We start from the raw sequence: 19475 nt of genomic DNA, 5'->3' as shown, positions 1-19475 counted from the left end.
TATAGGCGCTATACAAATAAACAATCAATTCAATTCAATCTCTTTCTCGACATCTCCCCTCTTCTCGCTCATATACTCTCTCTATTTACAAAACCTCCAATCCAAACGCATTACTCTTCCTCGTCTCTCATCTACCCCCAGTGCTTCTCTACATTGCTGACTCATCATCTACGGTGCGACAAAATAAGCAAAGTCAAAGAACGGCGCTAGATTTATCGGAATTGGTTAAGATCTCATTCAATAACAATTGACCAAAGTCGAGCAGAAACTATGCTAAAGCATCTCGTGACTAAGAACACTCGTGAAATCTGGTCAATTCTGGTCAATTCTGAACCATGGTTGTTCAAAATCCACAACCTCAATCTCTAACTAAATTACAAGCGCCAAATGGTGAAAGTACTTTACGTTAATCTATGAAAAGCCAGCAATTGAGGAATCTACACCGACCAAATCTACAATCACTGCTTGGGAGATAACACCATCATGAACAGAGCTTGAATGTTCGATCTCCAAACTAAAGAATTCGAGAGCTGCTGGCCCTGACCAAATATCCAACCTTATGCTTAAAAAGCATAAAGCTCATTGGGCGAAATTCAAACGGGTTATTCTGGCAGATTGCCCACAGCATGCAATTACCCTCTTCATGGTCAAAAGCCATCGTGGTGCCAATATACAAGAAGGGCAGCAGAGCCGACCCGGCAATCTATCGCCCTATCGCCCTATTGCCCTTCTTGATACAATTGGCAAAATATTTGGCTCCTACCTGCGCCAAAGTTTGGTGCAATGGGCCCTCTTGTTTGGAAAGCATGATTGTCGTCAAACTGGCTTTACGAGTCAAGTCGGAGTCAATGTAAATCTTACAATTCTGACCATCCTAGAATTGTCAGCTATGGAGGCAAAGAAAAAAATATTTTTTGCCTTTGTCGATCTGCGGCAAGCTTTTGATGCTATCAATCGCAGTAAACTATGGGCTAAATTGCGATCCTGGAAATGCCCTGAGCAGCTGTTAGATCCCATTATCGCCTTACATACTAACACCTCTATTCAAATAAGAGTAAATTCTCAAGGCAACCTTACTCTACCAATAAGAACATACAAAGGGGTTAAGCAGGGCTGCCCCCTGGCTGCTGATCTCTTCAAACTATTTCTTGCAGATCTACCTGAGTGGTTGGCCTCCGCCCACTGTTTTCCACCAAAGCTTAATGGAACTCAACTGAATTGCTTGGTTTACGCTGACGACATTGTGTTAATAGATCAAACACAAATTGGGCTCCAACATCTCCTAATCCGCCTGAACGAGTACCTAAGTGCAAATGATCTGTTCCTAAACACCAAAAAAACTAAGATCATGTGTATAGGACAAAGCACTTCAAGAAAAGATAAATGTTTCAGATGGTTTATTGAAAAAAAATGCCTAAACATTGTCAAATCTATTTGTTACCTGGGCGTAATGATAAATGACTCCATCTGCGAAGCCGCCTGGATTAGCGATCTAATGGACAGAACTAAAAACCTAAGTCTACAAGGAGCCAAAATTAACAAGGACTACAGGAAATTCTCTATCACTCCTGTAGTCATGTTCTACCTCGAGAAGGTAATTCCAACCCTTACGTTTGGTGGTGAATCAGCGTGGAATGTAAACCACAATCTATGGCATAAACTGGAAGGGAAGTTTTGGAGGCGGGTTTTAGGCCTACCAAACTACATCTCAATTTCAGCTCTGAGATATGAATTAGCCCTAAACTCAATCTACATGACAGTCGTTTGGAAATCATTATCTACACTACGCAAAATGCTGCTTGGCGACAAAATTCCTGCATATAAAATCTTTAGGAATGAAAACGATGATGCAGTTTCATCTCTTCTAATAACATGGAAGACCAAACTCAACGCAATTATGGTCGATGCAAACATATGTGAAGAAGAGCTCCTTATGCGTCCCCAACATGCCAAAAAGAAGCTAGCCGCGTGGGATTGGATTTTAACATACAATAACAGGCTAGTCCTCAAATCCATCCTGCCCCCTTCTAAAAGTTTGGTAAAAATGCATCACCAACCAAAATACCTTACGAACTGTCCATCACACCATCACAGGAAGCAGTTCTTGAGATTTCGTCTGAATGCCTTAAACACAAACAAAATGCTATGGTTACTTAAAAACAAAGAAACCGCAATCAACGCTTGTCGGTTCTGCAAATCATCGGAAGTTGAGTCCTCAAAACATCTTGTAACTGCGTGTCCAATGTTGACTGACCAACGCGAACTGCATCTGAATGAATTTAAACCCCAAATGTATGACCCTGATGAATGGTGGGATCATGTTGTAGGAGGTCAAAACATCAAGCACTCCTGCAGCCTGATTAATTTTCTCGATCCAATTTTTCAACATGCCCCAACTTGAGCTACAATCTTTGTCCAAAGGAAATTGATGATTTGGTTCTTTTTGCTGCTTTTCTCTCTTTCTTTTTCTTTTGAGTTTATCAAACTTGGACTGTTTGGAATTGGAAGGTGGATTGGATTTAATTTAATTTAATGTAACAAAAGTTTGATATTGTATATTGAACTGATGTTTTACAATAATTTTTTTTTTTTTAAAAAAAGCTATGCTTCTACATCTCACTCACTTTATATTGCTCTTTGGAATGCGCACGCAATCTATCTGTAACAAAACTTTCCTTACTTTGGACTTCCTTCTTTCCCACTCTCCCTCTCTTGACCTCATGATCTTTACAGAAACCTGGATTTCTCCCTCAGACTCTGCAACCCTTGCTGCCCTTCATGACCTTTCAACCTTCATGCCCAACTGGCAGGGCTGGTGTTGTTGGACTGTGCTCATCTTCAAAACTTCCTATCTCTCCTACTCCCCTATCTCCAGCAATTTCTCCCTCTTTCTAAAACACTATCTCCACAATCGCTGCCCCACATGGCATTCATATTATATGGCTTAATCGGCCACCTGGTCCCACTAGTCAATTTATTTACCACATCTCCCAACTAGTTGACTCCCTTCATCCCCATCATCACCTCATTACCACTGAACTGGTGACTTTTACCTCCGCCCTCTCTCTCCACTCCTCCATCCACTGACTTCTTCTCCTTAACCACTCACTCTCAAATGGTAACTCCCTCGACCTTATTCTCATCTACTCTCAGCTCTCTGCCTTAAATATCTCCACCGCTCCTTCTCTCTCTCTGATTATTCCATGGTCTTTGCCTCAGTCTCTACTCCTTCCACCCATTTCTCTCTAAATACCACTACCATTAACAAGTACATGTTTACCCTCCTTTAAATTCGCTCTGACCTACACCACTCTCTCTCCTCTAATGCAATATTCACAGTTCCATCCACTGATGAAGGCTCCACTAACTCTAATGCTACTCTTAACACTCCCTTCCTCTCTCACTTCCCTCTTACTACAGTCACTCCTAAACCCTCCCCTCCATGGCCTTGGTTTACGTCTACCATCCTTACCCTGAAAACAGCATGAGGAAAACCCTTCACACTTGGCAGAGATATAAACCTCCTCGTATCTCCAACTCTACTGACTGCTCTTCAAAACTATTCCTCTGCTCTCGACTCTGCCATAGGTGACTTCTATCTGACTCTCATTTCATCTCACTCCTATAAAGCTAGGCACCTTCAAACATCTTGCAACTCAACTCTCCCACCTTCTCTTAGACCCTCGTCATTTCCTCTACTCTTTATGCTAACGATCTTGCTCACTACTTGGCTTATAAAAATTCCAAAATTTAAAATATCCTTACAAATTACCTTCTATCCCTCCTGATTACTTTTCTCCACCACCTCTCACCTCCTCTCCTCTTCTGTGACAATGTCTTCCTTTGCCCGCACTAACCCAGATGGGAATATTGCCCTTCCTCTCACGGCTACCCCTTCATGTGCCCCCATCAACCCTGTATCCTCACACAGAGAAACTTATTGCTCCCAGTGTTGATCCATATCTTGCTTCCCTCTTCAACTTCTCACTTCACAGTGCCACTTTTCCATCATCCTACTAGTTGGCTACTGTCATCCCTATCCTTTATAAACCTGGCCTAGATCTTAACTGTCCTGCCAACTTTCAACGTCTCTTCTACATCACTATTTCAAAATCCCACAGCATGGAGTTTTCAACTGGCTCTTAACACATACAACCTCCAGGATCCTCTTCAATATGTCTTTCGACCTCTGTACTCTACTGATTCACCGTCCACAATGTCAGCAACTACATATCTTCCACTTGCCATTCAAACCTTTCATCTATTCTTATTTTTCTCAACCTCTCTGCTGCCTTTGATATCGGCAACCATTCTGACCTTCTCTCAACACCATCTCTTCTAGATAGCGGCGATAAGGCCCTCACATGGTTTGCTTCAGATTTCACAGACACTTAACAGCCTTACCTCCCCATTCAACCCCCTCACTGCTGTTCCCAAAGGGACAGTCCTGGGTCCACTTCTCTTCACTCTCTATACCTCTGCTCTTGACACCTTGATCTCTGGCTATGGCTTCGCTGATCAACTCTTGGCTGATGACACTCAGATCTTCCTCTCCATTCCCCCTTGTCTGATGGTCAAACATTTCTGACTGTCTCTCCACCATCAAATACTGGATCGCATTTCACTCACTTATGCTCACCTCCATTAAGACTGAAGTTCACAATGCTGGTGTCATCTTCAACCAATCTCACAACTTCTTGCTCTTCATCTCAAAATCTGCCACTCCGGCTATACTTAATCTCCTCAACATCAGACAAATAAGACATTCTCATGACTTGCACACTGCTAAGAAGCACCTTATCTCCTCTTTAGTACTCTCTCGAGCTGACTACTGGGCCAGTCTCCTCTATGGGCGTCCCAAATATGCTTTTTTAACACTTGATAAAGACCTCAACTTTGCTCTCTGTACACTCTTCAACCTCCCCCGCTTCACCCCCACCGCCGCAGCCAGTCATCAGGTCGGCTGGTTATCTATGAGACAGTAGGGAAAGTATGCACTCATTCTCATCATCTTCAAAACTATACACAGACTTGCCCCACCCTTCCTATCGGACTATCTCACTCCCTACTCTACCCTAACCCTCTACAATCATCCTCTGCTCACCTGCTTGCCACTTCTCGTGCCGCTTGTACTATCTTTAATTTGTGCTCTCTCCCTCTCCTTGCTCCCTTACTATGGAATGATCTTCCTCTCCGCACTACCCAGACTATCACGATTTTAAACCCGTCCTAGTGCTCCTCCTTTCTAATGAACCATTTACATAGCATTCTACACCACCACATCTCCCTGTTCCTCTATGCCCCTATGTCTCTAGGACAACCCCACTGCACTTACCCCATATCCTATCATCCTAAACCTAGTACTTCCTCTACTATCCTGTTCCTGTTCCTATATCATAATGTCTTCGTCCATGGTTCATGTCTCTACCTCCTGTATCATCTGATCTTATATCCACATCCTCTCACCCATTGCTAAGGACACTGTTCCTCTGCTCTGTAAATGTTAACAATGTCCACCGTTTTGTGCCAAAAAAGCATTTTTGCCCCATAGGGCATAATGGGAGTGGGGAAGGCGCTAATTACGCCGCCGTAAATTACGGCGGCGTAATGAGCACCATGGCGGGTTAGCGCCATGGACTTTAACGCCTGCCAAAAGCAGGCGTTAAAAGTGGGAATCCGGCGTTAAGGGTTAACGCCGTCATTAACCCTTAACGCCAGGGTTGTAATGACCTCCAAGGACTTACAGAGAAGCTGAGATCTTGGTAAAAAGGCTGAATCCAGGAAAAGCTTCAAGGAACCCACTGTGATGCTGGAAATGCATTGGAGGGACAGGACCTCCATGTCCTTTTCCTGTAATCCTTTTATCATGTGTGTTCTGTGTTATTGTCTGCACAGGAGTCCATGTGGGACTCCTGGCAGTGCAGCTCTTCCTCTTTTTGGTTTGGTGAACAGACCCATGGGATACCCTTATGGCACCCATGGGTGGGGGTACAACCCTGTACCCCTATTGTATGTTTTCAGGCACCTCTGTGTGGCCCACAGAACAGGGTATGGGCTGGTGGCAGCGTCATGCTGAATTTGACAGGTGCTCAGAGTATCCTCCATTTTGGGATACCCAGGCCCTGCCATAGGAATCAGTGGATTCCTGATAGGAGACAAGATGGCCCCTGTGGCCTCTTGCTTTCTATTGCCTGTTACCTTGTTTTCCCAAAGTCCTGAGAAGCCCTGGCTCTGTACCTTCCCCAGACTGGCTGTTGGGTGGAAGTTCCATATATGGTATTGTGGGGAAGTCCAGGCCAGACTGGCTTGAGCCTTCCCAATGACTATGTTGTGGGTATGCCCGTGGGTTTGGACGTGGGTAAATGGAGTGTTTGACGAATATGTATTTCATGTTATGGGTGTCTAGTTTCTGGTGTTGGTCACAATGACTGAGAAAGCCCTTCCCGAAACTGGTATGACTGCAGTGTGGAGTGCTGAATGGCTGGGTGCTTGTCTGAATCTACATTCCGTGTTGTGAGTGTCTGGATGGAGACGAATGGCATGAAAGCACTGTGACCCTGATTGGCTGCCTGCCTGCATGAATGCCCTTCTGAATGATTGGTTGCCTGAGTGTGACCCAGCAGAGTGAATGAGCGACCAAACAGTATATCTGGGGACCTCTCACTGATGGAAATCGTTCAAAAGCTGAAGTCAAAACTTGATGCTTGATCTCGAAGCCGAGCCGGAAGAAGAAGTTTCACTGCAATTTCCCTTCGACTCAATCTGAAAGCTGATGTGTATTCAAGAAACTGATCCAAGAGAGGTCCTAGCTAGGAGACCTCTTCCAGAGCTACGAGGGAACAACATGCAGACGGCTAACCTTCGCCGAAGAGCCCGGGAAGCCAGTCTTCGAAACACTGTCGACCAGAGACGGCGACCGCTGAGGAATGTCGAAGTAAAGCACCCTGACATCGAGGCCATCGAAGTCCATTCCCGTCATCCAGGGTTCAGAGGATTGCTGTAACCGATGGAATCCAGTCGAAGCCATGTCGCCCAGAAGCGGGGACCGCCTTGACGTCGTGCTGCCGATGACCGGAGCCACAACGCTTCATTGCCTAAGAACACTTTAAATCAAGGACTCCCTTGCTCATCACTGTTCACCACTTTGTCCGACCGGAGAAAGTCAAGGTCGCTGACGAACCAAGGAGAATCCACTGGTGGGTTTCCCGCCACCCAAATACCACAAAGACTCTGACGACCAGACTCCCTTGCTGGGCCAAAGTTCTTCATTGACTCTTTGTGGCAACAAACTATCGTCGTCGAGGTGCAATGCACGCCTCATCTTTGCAGGACGTCCACGACCGATCGTCGACGAGCACCGTCAGGACCGAAGCTGCTGCCTCAATAGCATTGTTCCCCCTTTTCTTCGAGGGAGCTCGACGATCCGTGGTTTCACTCAAGAAGGATCTGTCGATGACCCAACGTAGAACTCTGCTAATCCAGCTACATTGGGGAAGTAGAACATTTGTAGAGGGAAATAAGTCTGAGAAGCAATAAAAGGACAGGGCTTCTTTATTATCTTTATTTCCATGTTGCCCAGGTGGGGGGGATCCTCACACAAACTGTGTCTAGTTAGTAGGGGCTCAATACTCTGCCAATTGCTTAACCAGCTTGTTTCCTCCTCAAGTCTATGGTCGGTTCACTTCATTAATTGATTTGTATGCCATTTGACACTGCCAAGGTTGATGCATTTTAATGGAATCAAAGTAGTAATTGTGGTACCACATAGAGACTGTATATTTTATCAATGTTGTTATTGTGTGTGAGCACAATAGAAATAAAATATCAATATCAATATCGCTACCCTATAGAGAATCCTGGCTAGGGTGTTCTCTGCTTCTACTCTGCCCTATAGAGGGCAGGAGTACAGATAGACCCCTCCAGTCTTTACACCCACTACATGGGGGAAAGTGGTAGAGACACTGAAGGCCTTCAGGGAGTCCCTGGGAGCCGCTGAGGGCCAGAGGAGGGGGCAGTGCCTGAATGGATAATCTTTCAGACGTGGCACTGCCAGGGCTCCCTAAAGTCCCCTGCTAGCCCCCGCCTCCAAGGCTGCTAGAAGCCAAGGCCTCGTTTCATATAAAGTATGTATGGCTTTATATAAATAAACGCAAGGGTGATCGATGCATCTCTTAGTTAAGGGGATGCCTGGCAAGGTCGGCGCCAGCACTAAGAAAATGTGTGGTGCAGACCACCCCACCCCACCCCACCCCGAGCCATCCCTTTAGCCAACAGATGCAGGGATCATCAACATCGCACCTGGGTATGAGGCAAATGATCACTGCAAAGGGATGCCTGGCAGGGGGGGGAGGCACTTGCTTAAGCCCCTGGCAGCCCCTTAGCCCACGCCCGAGAGTCCCCCTCTGATTCCGTGTGCCATGTAAAGCACTGCTGTAGGCTCACATGCCCTCGAAAATAAACTTCTGGAAGGTCACAGACTCTGCTGCCCACTTTGTTCCAATGTGACACACCCATTGAGCATCAGTAGTGTAAGGCGCTACCGGATGTACATCCATAGGTCAGGCCTCTGCAATGCACAACACACAGTGATGCACCCCATAGCCCCGGGCCCACAACCCTCCAGTTTCCCCCGAAGGCCAGGACAGTCAGTGCCTTTTAAGCTTCTCGTTCATTGTAGTTGTGTTCCCATCGTGCTTAGAAGCACTTGTGTACAGGCGTGTTATAAATGACTTATCATATCAGGTGCGCAGGCAAAGCGCCTAGCAACTGATCAAGCACTAATTGGCTCCAATGACTCGTGCTCAACATGTCACCCTCCACACCACCACCACCACCAACAACAACTCAAATAACTCAACAGAAAGAAAAAGGGTTTCATCCAGAAATTGTGAAACTTTAGGCTTTTATTAAATTACACGTCCGATTAAAAACTTGAATTTTGTACAAAAAATAAAGTTAACAGATCTCCAGTACGTTCACATTTTCGCTTTTATAAAACGTGCGCGATCAATCATGCATTTATTTTCTTTTCTTTTTCATTGCTGTACCTCATTGCACATGTGATATGTTCCCTAGTTGGGGAATTGCTGATCATCCCGGGAACCTCCCTCCCCCTTTTCTCAATGTACCTCCTTTCCTTTATTCCACACATTGTGCAACGCCTAGAAACAGACTAAGCACTGGCAGTTCTCAAGAAGTAGAAAGAAATACCTATTGACCAAAAACTGGACATGTAATCCTGCAGAACACTGTATGCAGTGTATGATGCGGCACGGTCACCCTCTAAACATGGTACACGTCCCCACTGTCGCCTCAATTAGGTACCAACAGAAGGTTTTCTTTAGAAATGTTTGCTTTGGGTGCAATCCCATATGCCAGAATATTGAGCACTCCAATTAGTTCCTTTAAATTGTCTCAAATACCAGCTTCTAGCTCATTTCCATGCAGTCTCAATGTTGCCAAATAAGGAAACTGAAGCACAGGAAAGAAAAGGATTCGCCCAGGATCACACATCATGGTTAACCGGGAAAGCCTTTCCTAGAATTCTGATGTTCTAGCTGCAGAGCTAACAATTTTGTTTGGGGGTCTAAACCCTGCATGCAAAAGACCGACTTGGCGGTGTACAGCCGCAAAGGTTGTCTCAACCCATCAACCCCTAAACACAAGGTTGGTCTTTTTCCTCCTCCCTTCTTACCCCTGTCAATTGTGGGGAGGCCATTCCCTCTCTTCTCTGTCACGCCCCCATCCACTTAGGCAAGCCAATGCCCCTCTGGGCCCCCTAAAGGCATACGTACGGGAGGGGGTCTTCTGTTTACTGCCTTCTGTATGTAGGCCTTTAGAGGGCACGAGCCAGACACCGAGATTGTCCATTTTCCTTGAGTGGGGCATTAACACAGAAGCACTCCTTTAATGTGCACCTCTTTTATGTTGAAATGTGACCTTGTTAATAGCTGATAAGACGTTTCACTGCTCAGGTGCCTGATCGTATAAAAAAGCTCCCCTCATCTGTGGTTTAAGGGGATCTCAGAAGCACTGGATTCCAAGAGGCAAATCTATTTGGAGGGTTTCCTTATATCATCATTGGGAGCCCATGTTTTGAAACAGAACACGAAGCTTTGGAGAAAAATGGTGCTGTCCCTGGAGAAACAACACTCCCCCTAGGGATGGGAATGAAAGGAAATGTCAACAATTCGCTTCAAGAGATGTGAGTGAGCCAATCAGATTGGTCGAACCCAGGGTGCCATCGCGAGTAAAAGATCATAGTTCCAAATCAGCTCCTGCAATTAGATGTGCACCTCACTCGCCTGGGCCACTCGCCCAGCTCGCCCCCACAGACTACCCCAGCCCTTCTCTGCCTCTTGCTAAGCCTGGCCTGCTGGATGCCATTACTTCCATATCAAGCAGCGGGTCTTCCCAGGTGCTCAGGGTTTAACATGGAAATGAAAGCTCCCTTCTCCATTTCCATGGCTGCCATCTTTGAAGGTTTTAGCTTATATAGAAAAAAGGGCCCAGGCTCTCTATTTGTGAGAATCCAGTGCTCTGAGAGCCATATTGGTTGATAGCAGATATTAGCCCTTGCAGAGGGCCCTCGCTGTACTCGAGTCTTTCAACTCAGCTAGCAAGCAGTTATCAACTCGTAATGCCTTCACAACCCTGGTAACGCACCTAATCAAACTTTGTTTTAGGAGTCCTTACCAACCTGGCACGGTTAGGAGTCCTTACCAACCTGGCACGGGGAACCAGCTAATCAGGTGGCTCGAAATGCCAGCTCAAACTTACAATCTCAGCCCGCATTGCAAGCCGCCTGATGCCTGGTTCCACTGGCCGCCATCTTTCGTCACCCTCCTTCCCAATGCCACGTAACTGTTGGTTGCAGCGGCGCATACCGCAGCTTCTCAGCTTCTCCGGCCACTATGGAAAGGGAAGAAGGGCTCTGTAAGGAGCCCCGCCTTCTCTTTCCATGGCGGCCATTTTAGCACAATATTTTCAGTCATTGAATGGGACACGCGAGGCGTCCTGTTCATTCATTGAAAATACTTTTAGCTCCCCGGGTTACCGCTTTGGTAATCCGGGGTGCTAATGGCGTTAAGCACCCACTCCAAAGGCTGAAATGGGGGGCAATGGCCCGGGGCCCATGTTCGCTCCAGCCCTTGGAAGGGGGGGGCGGCTTAACGCCACATTATTATTATCCGTCCGATTCCTGCCATGATCCCAGGATATTCCATGTTCTTTCCAGTATGGTGGCTCACCTGAAATCCGGATTCAGCCTGCCACAATGTAGGCCACTGTTGGCCACTAAACTGCAGAGACTATGAATTCAGTGGCCACGTAGATGATCTGGCAGTGTTGCCAACCTAGCGACTTTCTCGCTATATTTAGCAAGAAAGTACGCCCCCTCATAGCGACTTTTTCATTAAAAAGCGGCTAGCGAGAAATCTAGCTCCTTTTTTCAATTGGTTTGGAGACTTGCTCATTTATGCAAGTTTCCAAACCAATTGAAAAAAGTGTGGTCATTCGCCCGTTTTCTAACGGGAGTAATGCAAAACACACTGATGACTTAAAAGGGAGGAGTTAAAAGGGGTGGGGGGGCACAGTAAATGCCATAAATCGCAGGGGGAAGAGGAGGTAATTATGCAAATTAGGCAGTGACGTCATCTAGCTACTTCTGGCGACTTCTAGGGGAGCCAATAGCTACTTTCTTCACTGAGGAGTTGGCAACACTGCTGGAAAGCCATCCTCCAGGGTTGAGGTATGTCAACGGAGCCGTGCAGTGTTAAGCAGCGAACACAGGACTAATTACCTGGTTTTCTCAATTCACCACCCACGGGCGTCAACCAAAAGTGCAACATTAATAACTGGAAGATGAAGGTCAGATGCCTCTGTCAGCTCTTAATCCAAAAGCATTAATTATAATCCTGTGGGTGAGGCTTTAATCTATTTTACAGATCATTTCAAGGAAGGCGTATTTAACAGCGGCAGAATGCCAAGTAGAGTGGTAGGGCATATTTTCAGTAGTTTTGTTCAGTACTGCTATCTTTACGCGGGCTGAAAGGGTGCCACTGTGTTATCGACACAACCTCCAATGTTCTTCTTACACAACCAAGACGCTGGAGTCAGATTCAATTGTAGTGTTTGTTGCGCCTGCCGTTTGTTTACCGCAGCGCCTGAAGCTTGGGGCTTAAAAGGTTGCGCACAAGATCACACTGTGCTGTGCCCTGGCTTTCGGCGCCGCAGCAGCCAGACTGACTATATGCGAGAGCAGCAAGCAGCCGCAGGGTGCCAGGTAGAGGAGCAAGCAGCCGCAGGGTGCCAGGTAGAGGCTGCGGTTTGGAAGTGGAGACCCCCGTCATTAATGGGGACAGGGTCACGCACAAAAGGTCGCCACTTCGGGATGGCAACCTTTTGTGCGTGACCTATAGACATGGAGCCGTTTGTGCACTCACTCGATGTCCTAGCAACAATACCACTCCTTAAACTTTCTGCTATTTAGTGCTCCACAGCCAATATACATATATTTCCCACTTTGTGGTTGAGTGGGAGGTGCACAGCCAATTCAACAGAGGCACACGTGGTGGAGCGACCAAGGTCACTGGAAACTCTCCATGGTGACACTGTGTGTATTTTAAAGCACAATTGTCCCAGTAAGCTATGGAATTTCAACAACACTCAGAGGGATTAGGGTGTCACACAAAGCGAGTGCAAAATGGTGCATTTTAAAACATGTAGTACCAGTCATATTTTTCTATGTCAACACATCTTTGCAGGGCTTTTTGGGGATTGCCACAATGCCATCCAAACCCAGATATGGGCAGCTGTGCATGACTGCTAACAGGTTTTGCCAGTTTCTACATGTCCAATAGATATTGCTGATCTGTGCAAGCACAATAAACTATCTTCTCAGTGTTGATATTGTCAGTAAAAGGTGCAACCAGAATAGGTGTAGACAGTGACCTACACAAGTATTCCCTGCATTGCCAGTTCCGGCAAGCCCAGTCAGTGGTATCTATGGTGTCCCGCCACGAGCCCAGTCAGTGGTATCTATGGTGTCCCGCCACGAGCCCAGTCAGTGGTATCTATGGTGTCCCGCCACGAGCCCAGTCAGTGGTATCTATGGTGTCCCGCCACAAGCCCAATCAGTGGTATCTATGGTGTTCCGCCACAAGCCCAGTCAGTGGTATATATGGTGTCCCGCCACAAGTTCAGTCAGTGGTATCTATGGTGTCCCGCCACAAGCCCAGTCAGTGGTATCTATGGTGTCCCACTACGAGCCCAATCAGTGGTATCTATGGTGTCCCGCCACAAGCCCAATCAGTGGTATCTATGGTGTCCCGCCACGAGCCCAGTCAGTGGTATCTATGGTATCCCGCCACGAGCCCAATCAGTGGTATCTATGGTGTCCCGCCAAGAGCCCAATCAGTGGTATCTATGGTGTCCCGCCACAAGTTCAGTCAGTGGTAACTATGGTGTCCCGCTACGAGCCCAGTCAGTGGTATCTATGATGTCCCGCCACGAGCCCAATCAGTGGTATCTATGGTGTCCCGCCACACGTAAGCCAACAAAATCGTCGAAAAGTAAAATCTCCCCCATTACACCCCAAGAATGCAGAGAGTTGGCCAACAGACCGGGGCATTTGGCATCTCAATACTCTATCCCTGAGAAGAAACAGAGAAAGTTCAGCCCAGGTATGTCACTTGTGCTAGCTGGGAATCAGGGGCGGGCTCTGGCGATAGACACCAAGTCATGCTCACAGACACACACAATGGGAGGCTCCATGGAAGCAGGTGGGATATGCAGCACACCACAGAGGGGTTCCCTTCCAGAGCCACAAATGAGGATCCAGCGGCAGAAGCAACTGCTGTATCAGGTGTGTACTCTTGCTTTTCAATGCATGGTACGCACTGAACACCTGGGACACAGCGGAACACAACCACCAATTGAATGATGGAGCCGCCTGTATGGCATGGTCTTCCCTGCCCAACATTAAGTTACCGTCCCTTTCCACTGCATACGGCACAAACCAACTAGATGTCCAGCTCCCCATCTGGTTGGTCACGTGACAGGAAGTAAACACATCGTTTATTCATTGTATCACCGATTCCATTTGAATACAGGCTCACACTCTGCCTCCTCCATTTCAGTCCAGATTCTAACCAGTTGGTCTGGGGAAATGCCGTGGACAACTACGGCCGCCTTGTAGTGGCATGTGTCGTATTTCAAGCCAAAGACATAAAAGAGGGGGCTGTGCCGCAATTCAATGCGGGCCACTAGCCCCAGCATCCCCAGGTAGACGTCATCCAGCGGATAGACGGGTAGTTCGGTAGAGGCTCGGTAGAGGCTTGGCACAGTGGCCCCTGGCATTAGGAAGCCACCACCAGAAAGAAAGTTCGGATACTTGGGGAGTGGGAACAGGGAGTGTGTGACCCCATATTTTCCGCCGCGCACCACAACTGAGTGTCGCTGTAGGGCTCCATGTAGGCAGCATGATACGTTGGCAATGGTTCTTATGTACTTAACAATGACGCTCGGGTTGGCCAACTCATCGTCATCACCTGCAGAGGAGAAGATAAAGTTTGTTAAATGTCAGGAATATTTTAAAGATTTAGAACATATTAACCTAACAAATGGCCTAGTGGAACTCATTACTTTTATTCTGATCCTTGTCCCTCACTTTCCCATCAAAATCTATCCTTTCATTTCATTCGCAATGGCTTCGATATCAAACATTCCAAGAAAGCAAAGCAATCTGTGACATAGCAGGAATGCAGATGTTCAGTATGGCTGCTGGTTCATAATTGTACTGATCATCCACCCAAAATCTACAACAGTTGAAGCTGTTATGCCACGCCTCTAGAATCTGCAACAGTGTAAGCTGCTAAACCACCCTTCAGAATCTGCAACAGCTAAAGCTGCTATGCCACGCTACAGAATCTTGCAACAGCTAAAGCTGCTACGCCATGCTTCAGAATCTGCAACAGCTAAAGCTGCTACGCCATGCTTCAGGATCTTGCAACAGCTAAAGCTGCTACGCCATGCTTCAGAATCTGCAACAGCTTATGCTGCTATGCCACGCTTCAGAATCTTGCAACAGCTAAAGCTGCTACGCCATGCTTCAGAATCTGCAAAAGCTTATGCTGCTATGCCACGCATAAGATACCCTAGAATGGTCCCCATGATCAATGACTGACCTAAGAGGAGAGTGGGAGATTTCTTGGCAGACTCATGCCAGTGATGGGCCACCTGGGCTGAGAATTGTCAGTCACACATCAGACTAGGCCTTACTCAGCAGTAATAGCCTTTCAGAGAGAGAGGCTTACCAGGAAACCACCTGCTTTTCCAATAGGCCATGAAACTTGAATGTATCCTTTTAATCACACAAAGATATGTATTATTACAATTCCTGATCTACTTATGGTTGCACACTTTGGGGTGTTCCTTTTGAAGTTATGCCCTCCCGAAGCTGCATTGTTTATTCCCCATGATAGGTGAGAAAGCCCAGACACATGCAGCATCCATTAACGGTGGGTATATAGGGTTGTCCCAACTCCAGGCCTCCAGGGACGGATCCATGTTGGGTTTTCAGGATACCCCCCATCAATATTCATGAGATCAATTTGCATACAATGATTCTGAATGCACTTTTTGTCTCATAAAAATTAATGAGGGATATCCTGAAAATCTGTTAGGATCCTGGCCCTCGAGGACTGGAGTTGGACAAACATAGGCCCCCCGGTCTACCGACTTCTCTTCCCAAAAACAAGAGCGAGAAAGGCAGAGGTAAGATGAGGACTATATGCTGGTGTAACCCACTAGCAAATCTGATGCTACAATCTGATGCTACATGGGGGTATGGAGAGCCATAGATGAGAATGTTAACATATCATGTACAAGACCTGCTAATAGTGGCGGGCTAGTGTTAGATGGTTTGAGTCTACAATATTTTGAGTGAATCAGATGGTAAAGTGCCCAGAGTTTTTTGTTTGCATGGGGGAGCAATAATAATGTTCTCGGATGTACTTCTAGACAGCGCTTATCGGGCAATAGTCTCCGACTGGAGGCAAAATAACTCCAATAAGAGCACCACCACTGCCTAGAAGTGATGGCAAGGACTGGGATTGTATCGCCTGCCCTAGAAACGTCTATTACCTAAGGAGTTGAGCCCTCAGGCTCTTCAGATTAGGGGTGAAGTTAGATTGCGGCTAGCCGGGGATACATTGGTTGTCTCAGGCGCATATGCTAGTAGATGGGTAGGCAAGTGATGTGAGCATACGTCCACCCCTGTGCCGCTATGTCCCTCTGGGAGAGAGACATAATGCAAAGGGCCATGTCTTGCTAGGGTAAGAAGTACTATACTACGGTTCTGCACCTCTATGGAAGTAGGGTGCATGGTTTGTTAATAATTCCTAATTTGGGAATAGGATTCCATGTGGGTGTGATGCGTCCTTACTTCCTAATACAGGTTGGTGGGGAGGTGCCTAGCTAGGTTCTGGAGAATCTGCTGTATAAGGGTGCTGTCCGTATGGTCTTATAGTTTCCTGTAAACTCACCTACAATCTAATTCCGAATGCTTTAAAAGGAGGAAGAGAGTATTGGGACTAAAAGGAATTTGCCTTTCTGACTCGGTGGTCCCCAGGTCGGTGAATTGATTCAAGATTCCCCTCACAGTCTAGCATGAAGCGCGTAACAATTCTACCAGTGAACAATGGGGGGCGGGGGGGCTATACAAGGTCATGAAGATGAGCATTATTTTAATACTTGGATTTTTCAATATTTTATTATCTTTTGAAAATTCTAAAGCAATACTCGGGAGGGTAGCTCAGGGGCAACATGCTTGCCTTGGGAGCAAGACACCGAGCACCACAGATTCGATCCCCGGGTTAGCGCTTAGAAACCTCCGGGTATTAAACGTGTTACAAATATCCTATCATATCATATTATACGTCCCGAGTTTTGGGGGGGCATTACTGTTCAGGTAATGCCCTGGGGTGTAGGTCCGAGGGCTTTAATGTTAGCTGGGGGCCTTACCAGTCAGTACCAGCACAAATTATTAGTATTCTGGTACAGTGGGCCAGGATACTAATAGCAATACATTCTGAGTTAAGGGGGCATTACCAGTTATGTGCAAGGGGTACATTTCTAAGGTGCATTTATATGTGAATTAGCAAATTCGTATTTGTGACCTTGTTTGAATAATTAATTTTAGTAGCCGCTTGGGGAGCGCAGGGCGGCAGGGAAAATGGCAGCCACCTGCTTACGAGGAGGCTTGGAGCAGGGTCTTTACTCTTTGGTAAAGACTCCATTCTAAGCATCATGATTGGCTGGCCGTCTGGTACTAAAACTCATTATTCAAACAATGTCACAATGCCAATTTGCTAGTCTGTACATGAATGCACCTTAGCTGGCTGATGTTGAGACCCATTGGAAAATGCAGGCCAGTCCAAAACACTGTTTTTTGATATAAGGTCTAGGGAATGAACAAAAATGTGCCAATTTCAACTTTAGTAAAATACAAACACACCGAGTTGAAGGAGAGTTGCCTTAGAACTGTAATATTGCTAACTGTGTCCAATGGAGTCAAACAAAAAGAAACAGGTGGTGCTACAGATGTTGACTTTGTGTAAATTGAGAAGGCACCTTTGACAGATTTAAAACCGCAGCAGTGCACATGGAAAGAAAAGATACATTTGAAATACAGCACATCTGGAAGATAAATAGGAGGAATGATGCCTGGCATTTAGGAAATAAAGTCAAGTGACAGATTGCGTTATCAGGAATAAAGAGACTTAATTTTCATCATAGAAAATCACAGCATGCAAAGAGAACGGCCTATTTCGTTTATTGTAAAAGTGAACATTGGTTTCCTATGTTAACTGTGGCCTATCTGTGTGCATAAGATTAATAATTAATCTACCCATGTTCTAATATAGTAGTAAAGAAATATTGTATTTATGAACAGCAGGACTAAGTGTGATACAAACTGTTACATGTTAAACACATTGTGTCCATGTAAAATGCTATTCTTTTAGAATTGTGTACGTAGCTGGTTTTCCCCATTGAACTGGAAGCTCTGGACCTCTGAAAATTTTATCTCAAGATCTTTGGCTGAGGACCTCTAGGAGAAGAAGGTCTAGTTTTCAGTTTAAATGCTACAAAATACAGAGGAGTAGATTGGAATTGTGGAGGTGGCAGATAAGCCTGCCAGCATTAGTGACCTTAAGGTCAGGTCTCCCCATGAAATGTGTATTAGCTCCGAACAAAAAACCTTTGAAGCCCAGGAGGGGAGGGCATGATTACATGGGCCAGCAAGATGTCCTAATCAGGTCACAGAAGAGAAATGAAACCTAAGAAATGGTGGGGCAGGTGTGAAACTCAGGGACACTTATGGTGCCTTGCCATTAACTAACATTAAGTACATTTTCTTGAATAAAAGGTGCATTTTGTGTTCCACTGAGCTGATCCCGGGTTCATATTAAAGGGAATCAGAAGCCTGTCCGGATCATGTAAAAACATATTTTGGGTGATCGATACGAGTTATGCGAAAAATTATGATTCCAGCATTTTCATAAGTCTGGGGAACTGGAAAATTGGTGAGGTGATAGACTGAGAAATTAATGTTGGAAGAGGAAAGCTTCATATTTGTAACTATTCTAGTGCTGCAGCAAATCACAAAAAAAGGTAGTTCCGCCCAGGAAGGGCGTGCCGAAATACAATTAGTATTTTCTGACTCACCATAAAATGTGTAATTCAAAAATATATAGATTAATGCAGTTATCCGAAAGATTAAGGTAGTTGCCACGTTGGCAGATTTTCAGAATCCAAAAGCTTAAAACTACCTGTCACTTTGAAAAGATGTATTTTTCCTCCTCCCTAAGCTTCCATAACCCATAAACCCCAACTTCTGGTCCTATCAGCAGCCAGTGGGTGTCTTGGTGGGAGATGAAGGGAGAGCGCTAGCCAATCTGTATCATTGGAATTATGACAATATGTAGGTGTTATTAGCCTTATATCATGGCAATTTCCAATTTAAGAAAGGGCGGGCAAGAAAACAACTAGGGAGAGAGACCAGGAGAGCTTCCTAATCCATCAAGGCACCACCGTGTAAGGGGAACAAAGCTAAACCAAGACCTACTGAGAAGGAGGGAGAAAAGGAGAAGCAGGGACTTTACTTGGAAACCTAGGAGCCCTATCTGAGAGAGGCATGTGGCTGGGGGACCTGGTTCATGGATAGAGGCTTCAGGTGTGAGCTGCCTGCCTGAAAGAGGGTCCTAGGATCTGGAGGGCCTCCTGAGTTAAGAACCGATATCCCATCCGAGTATATATATCCCAAAGCTATCAATTGTGTGGGAAGCTACCTGCCTGAATACCTTTCCCTTAGTGGGTGAAGGTGGGGGGATTAAAACCGGGTAGGCCCTGTCCATATTGAACTAAAAAGTTAACTCAATGAATCCTCTATAGAAGAACACCCTATCCAGTTACCT

General features: G+C 46.0%; 1 protein-coding gene across 5 annotated transcripts in view; it reads right to left on the bottom strand.

The window, feature by feature from the left end:
* Nucleotides 1-8885: 8885 nt before the first annotated feature.
* LOC138563807 (beta-1,3-galactosyltransferase 5-like) overlaps nucleotides 8886-19475 on the bottom strand; it is a 325373-nt gene continuing 314783 nt past the window's right edge. For all 5 annotated transcript variants that reach the window (XM_069642868.1, XM_069642865.1, XM_069642866.1 and 2 more), the window contains one exon: nucleotides 8886-14549. In XM_069642868.1, coding sequence (XP_069498969.1) covers nucleotides 14089-14549 — 461 coding nt within the window. In that variant the 3' untranslated portion in view covers nucleotides 8886-14088. The remainder of the gene's footprint in view (nucleotides 14550-19475) is intronic.

Source organism: Ambystoma mexicanum, chromosome 1p (genome assembly GCF_040938575.1).
Source record: "Ambystoma mexicanum isolate Mex_15411 chromosome 1p, UKY_AmexF1_1, whole genome shotgun sequence".
NCBI lineage: Eukaryota > Metazoa > Chordata > Amphibia > Caudata > Ambystomatidae > Ambystoma > Ambystoma mexicanum.
The sequence above is the reverse complement of the archived record's forward strand: the minus strand, read 5'-3'. Positions and strand labels throughout refer to the sequence as shown.